The 5018-nt window shown below is 44.6% G+C and overlaps 1 protein-coding gene across 1 annotated transcript; it reads left to right on the top strand.

Annotated features, from left to right (window-relative positions):
- Nucleotides 1-3238: 3238 nt before the first annotated feature.
- LOC122430038 (ATP synthase subunit O, mitochondrial) lies at nt 3239-3966 on the top strand. The gene has a single exon (XM_043450796.1). The coding sequence runs from the start codon at nt 3259-3261 to the stop codon at nt 3898-3900; it is 642 nt and encodes a 213-aa protein (XP_043306731.1). The 5' UTR covers nt 3239-3258; the 3' UTR covers nt 3901-3966.
- Nucleotides 3967-5018: the final 1052 nt, after the last annotated feature.

Genomic DNA, 5018 nt, shown 5'->3' with positions numbered 1-5018 from the left:
CCAAAAGTTTGGGGCGATAATATGCATCATTTTATAGTCCTTTTAGTTCATAAGAAACATTGCATTTCATCCTCACAGAAGCCAAGGGTATCACAGCCCACATGTGCAACCTGTGAGGATGCATGGAGAGAATGTGTAAGCAAGAGTGGTGTCTTGCACATATGAGTGAAGTGAGAGTCGTTCAGTCGTGTCTGACTTTTTGAGACCCCATGGACTATATAGTCCATGAAGTTCTCCAGGCCAGAATACTGGCGTGGGTAGCCTTTCCCTTCTCTAGGGGATCTTCTTAACCCAGGGATCAAACCCAGTTCTCTCACATTGCAGGTGGATTCTTTACCAGCTGAGTCACAAGGGAAGCCCCTTGCACATATAAGGGCATCCCTAAATGTCCCTTTCATTTCCTCCCTGGCTCCGCCTCTTCCTCTTTCTTACTTTCTGGTGTCAGTTAGTTGATGTTTCTGGAGAGACCTGAAGACAAAGGATGCAGGCTGCCACCAGGATTTGGTCTCCTGGATGGCACTCACATCCTAACGCACCCTAGCTTCTGATTCACGCAGGAGAGGTGGCCAAGCAGGGGCACAGAGGCTAGTATTGATCAGGTCATAGAGGAGATGAAGGTATTAGTGTCTTTCTTAAGACCTACCCTAATGTGGCTTCAGCCTAAGTTTTAAAATTTACTTCTCACCATTTCCACCACATGCTTTCACTCTACTTGACAATTTTCCGACTTAGGAACACATAACCACTCTCCGCCGCCCTGCCTTTCTTGATTTCCTCTACACAGAGCTCTTTCCCCACTTCTCCTTTGAAAGACCACAGTCTTTAAAAGGCATCATTCCCAAGAAGTCTGGTGCCCCTTAAGCAACCCTTCTTACTACTGTTCCTCACTCCATAGCCCCATGGTGCTCAATCCACCAGATGATGCAATCTATTTCCCTTGAACTCTCAAATTCTGTCTTTGCATCTCTCATGCAACATATATTTTGCATTTCTACCCTGCCTTCACACAGGAAGGAATCAAGGCAGAATTTTGTGCTTCAGTTATTTCCATATCTCTGTGAAGTCTCTAAGGTGTAAACTCCTTGAGGTCAGCAGTTATATCCTCATCTTTGCATGTCCCTCCACTACTGCGCTGATTTTTCCCAGAAGGGGCTAAAATTTTATTGAACTGATTTCAACTTATCTCCCCCTGTTCTAGTGGAAGCTGAAGGAGGGAATGGGATCCTCAGAGTTGTCAGATAAAACACAGGATGGTCTGTTAAATCTGAATTCCAGATAAACAGAGAGTAATTTTCAGTATATCTCAAATATTGCACAGGATATACTTAAACTAAAATTCTATGTGTTATGTAAAGTTCCAACTTAACTGGATAGCCCGTATTTTTATTTGCTACACCTGGCAACTCTGGGAAACATGCTGCAATAGGGTAACAATGGGGGAACATACTGTATTCATTTGAAGTATGTTAGAGGCAGAGACTCAAAGTCGATGCAGTTAATGCAGTTTTTTTGATGCGCTCCTTAGAAAACTGCTACAACTTTTGTGTCCCACCTCTTCTGTCTGCTGCCAGCATTCACATCTTCCACAGTAGCATCTTCTCTCACCTGAGAGACACACAGGTTGCTGTGGCCCTAACAAAACTCCCGTGATGTCAGCAGGTGGGCCCAAAGCCTGTTACACCTTGCTGTTCCCTCACACCTTCTTGAACTAGATCATTAGTTCAAACAGAAGAGAAGGATCAAGGAGGTCAAGGAGATGATTTTTCTAGACAAAAGTGCTAGGTTAACTCAAGTGACGTATCAAGCCACAAATGTCCTCTTTCTGCTATATTTGAGTAAACATTTGTGTCCTTTATATAACTTTGCCATCTGTGTGCACAGTCAAACAAATGAAGCAGCAGCCTCTCAAAGGTCACCTTCTTAGCTCTTACTCTCCTTCACCCGCTGCCGCAAAGCAGCTCATTTGATGTCTCCTCGTCTGTCGATGGATCATCCTGGACTCTGCTCTCCAGGCCCTCCACACATTCCTTTTCTAGTTATCATTTCTTCTCCCTGATCTTGGATGTAATTCTATCAATTCCTCCTCCGTAACATCTCTTGGCTCTCTCCCTTCCTTTTGATTCCCATGCCTCTGTCACAATTGAAGCTTATTTTTTAAAATTAATTAACTTTTTCATTGAAGTAGAGTTGATTTGCAATGTTATACTAGTTTTAGGTATACAGCAAAGTGTTCAAAATGGTGAAGACTTTCAAGTCAAGGGCAGCAGAGCATTGAAACAAATGTGGGGCCTTTCTGAGTACAGGGCCCTGTGTGGCCACTGGTCCTGCACCCTTGAGGCTGGCCTTGACTGTGAGTGTGGCATTTGGATAGAGGGACAGCTCATGCTGGCATCCTGCTCATTTAGAGCGGAGGAATGCAACCCACTGTCAGAGTAGTGGGCCCCAGATAGAACGGTGAAGGAAATTCTCTTACAATCATTTCATGCTCTTCAGAGAGAGGGTGGAATCAATTTTCCACACTGTTGTTCTGAAACAACAAGGCTCACACACACACACACACACACACACACACACATGACATTTGAGTCAAATCCACATCAGCCTTACCTAGAGTCCTCTCTGTATTTCCAGGGCTGCCCAGAGGCCCCAGAATATTAAGTTGGAAATCAACTGGAAACAACCTTTATTCAGCCACTGTTTCCCAGGGCACGCTGCAGGCTGGGTGCTTTCCCCAGAGGCTTACTGAACACAGAACCCCCTGCAGCCACAGAACTCACTGGGAGAGGCAGAGAGTAAACATAACGTGTAAATCATAACATAAAATCAGATCATGATATGTGCGATGAGGAAGAACAGAGGAGAGGTGTGGAGCGTGATCGTGTGACCTCTGTTTAGACAGGGGTCAGCGAAGGCGTCCCGAGAGGGCTCCATTTGTAAGAAGAGGACTGGACTAAGGAGTAGTTGCCCAAGGAGTCGGGAGGAGAGCGTGCCAGGCAAGGCCCTGGGGCAGGGTGTGCCTCACAACTTGAGGGATGGGAAGGAGCCCAGTGTGATTGAGTGCGGTGAGCGCGGAGAGCTAGGAGATGAGATCTGAGAGGTAGTGAGGGAGGTCCTGTGCCCTTTGCAGGCTGAAGTGTGGGTTTGGGGGTTTAAGAGACACTGACCTCAATTTTGAAAGATGAGAATAGTCACCCAAGAGATGAAAAATTCCAAGTATTATTTAGGGATAAGAACAGAATCAACAGCCGCCAGGAGAAGATGGCTGCGCCAGCAGTGTCCGGGCTGTCCCAGCAGGTGCGATGCTTCAGTACATCTGTGGTCAGGCCGTTTGCCAAGCTTGTGAGGCCACCTGTTCAGATATATGGCATCGAAGGTCGCTATGCCACAGCTCTTTATTCTGCTGCATCTAAACAGAATAAACTGGAGCAAGTAGAAAAGGAATTGTTGAGAGTAGGACAAATTTTGAAGGAACCCAAAATGGCTGCTTCTCTTATGAATCCCTATATAAAGCGTTCTGTTAAAGTGAAAAGCCTAAATGACATGACGGCAAAAGAGAAGTTCTCTCCTCTCACGTCCAACCTGATCAATTTGCTTGCTGAAAATGGTCGTTTGAATAATACCCCTGCGGTAATTTCCGCATTTTCTACCATGATGAGTGTCCACCGTGGAGAAGTACCATGCACAGTTACCACTGCATCTCCTTTAGATGAAGCCACTCTTACTGAATTGAAGACAGTCCTGAAGAGCTTCCTAAGTAAAGGCCAGGTTTTGAAATTGGAAGTTAAGATTGATCCGTCAATCATGGGTGGAATGATTGTCCGTATTGGAGAAAAATACGTTGATATGTCTGCAAAAACAAAGATTCAGAAGCTGAGCAGAGCAATGCGGGAGATTCTGTAAAAGTGTTGATTTTCTAAGTGAGAATTCTTAAACTTGGAGCAACAATAAAATGCTTCCTGAGCAGGATAAAAAAAAAAAAAAAAAAAGAACAGAATCAAAGAAGATTGGGAAAGGTCTTTCCCCTCTCCTAGTATATCTTAATAATGAGTCATCACAGAACATTCTAGAACACTGAGAGGGGCTGGTGGCCTGGCTAGATCATTTGAGAAGCTTAGCACATGTCAATCATTTCTGACTGACCAATCAACTGGGGGGCTCAGACTAGGTAAGAATAAATAAGTAATGTTGTTTAGTCTTTAACTTGTGTCTAGTTCTTTGCAACCCCATGGACTGTAGCCTGCCAGGCTCCTCTGTCCATGGGATTTCCCAGGCAAGAATACTGGAGTGGGGTGCCATTCCCTTCCCCAGGGGATCTTCCCGATCCAGGGATCAAAGCCGATCGCAAGCAGATTCTTTACTGAGACACCAGGGAAGCCCCCCGAAAAATAGTAGATATTCCAAAAGGTAGGTAAACTTTGAAAATACAGAGATATGCTTCATCCAGTAATCACCAAGTTTCAACTCTTTCTGATCACTTTCCTAAGGCTGCTCTAACAGTACAACTGACAAGGTGATTTAAAACGACAGAAATTTTTTCTCTCGTAGTTCTAGAGGTTAGAAATCTGAAACCAAGGTGTCAGTAGGGTTATGATCCCTCTGAATGCTCTAGGGAAATACTCATTCTTGTCTCTTCTAATTTATGGTGGTTTCTGCTTGTCTTTAATTTTTAACATTTTAATTATAATGTATCTTCGTATGGATCCTTTGGATTATTATTTAAACTCTCAGCTTCCCGGATCTGGATGTCTATTTCTTTCCCCAGGTTAAGGAAGGTTTTATTCAAATAAAATTTCTGCCCCATTCTCTCTTTCTTCTCCTCTAGGACTTTTAGTGAAGTTGCTCAGTACTGTGCCTACCAGGCTCCTCTGTCCATGGAATTTTCCAGGCAAGAGTACTGGAGTGGGTTGTCATTTCCTTCTCCAGGGGATCTCCCTGACCCTGGGGATTGAACCCAGGTCTCCCGCATTGCAGGCAGACACTTTACCCTCTGAGCCACCAGGGAAACCAAGCAAGTTAGT

Source organism: Cervus canadensis, chromosome 28 (genome assembly GCF_019320065.1).
Source record: "Cervus canadensis isolate Bull #8, Minnesota chromosome 28, ASM1932006v1, whole genome shotgun sequence".
NCBI lineage: Eukaryota > Metazoa > Chordata > Mammalia > Artiodactyla > Cervidae > Cervus > Cervus canadensis.
Note: the sequence above shows the minus strand (reverse complement) of the source record. Positions and strands in the feature narration are given on the sequence as shown.

Bases quoted from the DNA above. Each gene is read 5' to 3' on its own strand.
- LOC122430038 (XM_043450796.1), top strand. From the start codon at position 3,259: ATGGCTGCGCCAGCAGTGTCCGGGCTGTCCCAGCAGGTGCGATGCTTC.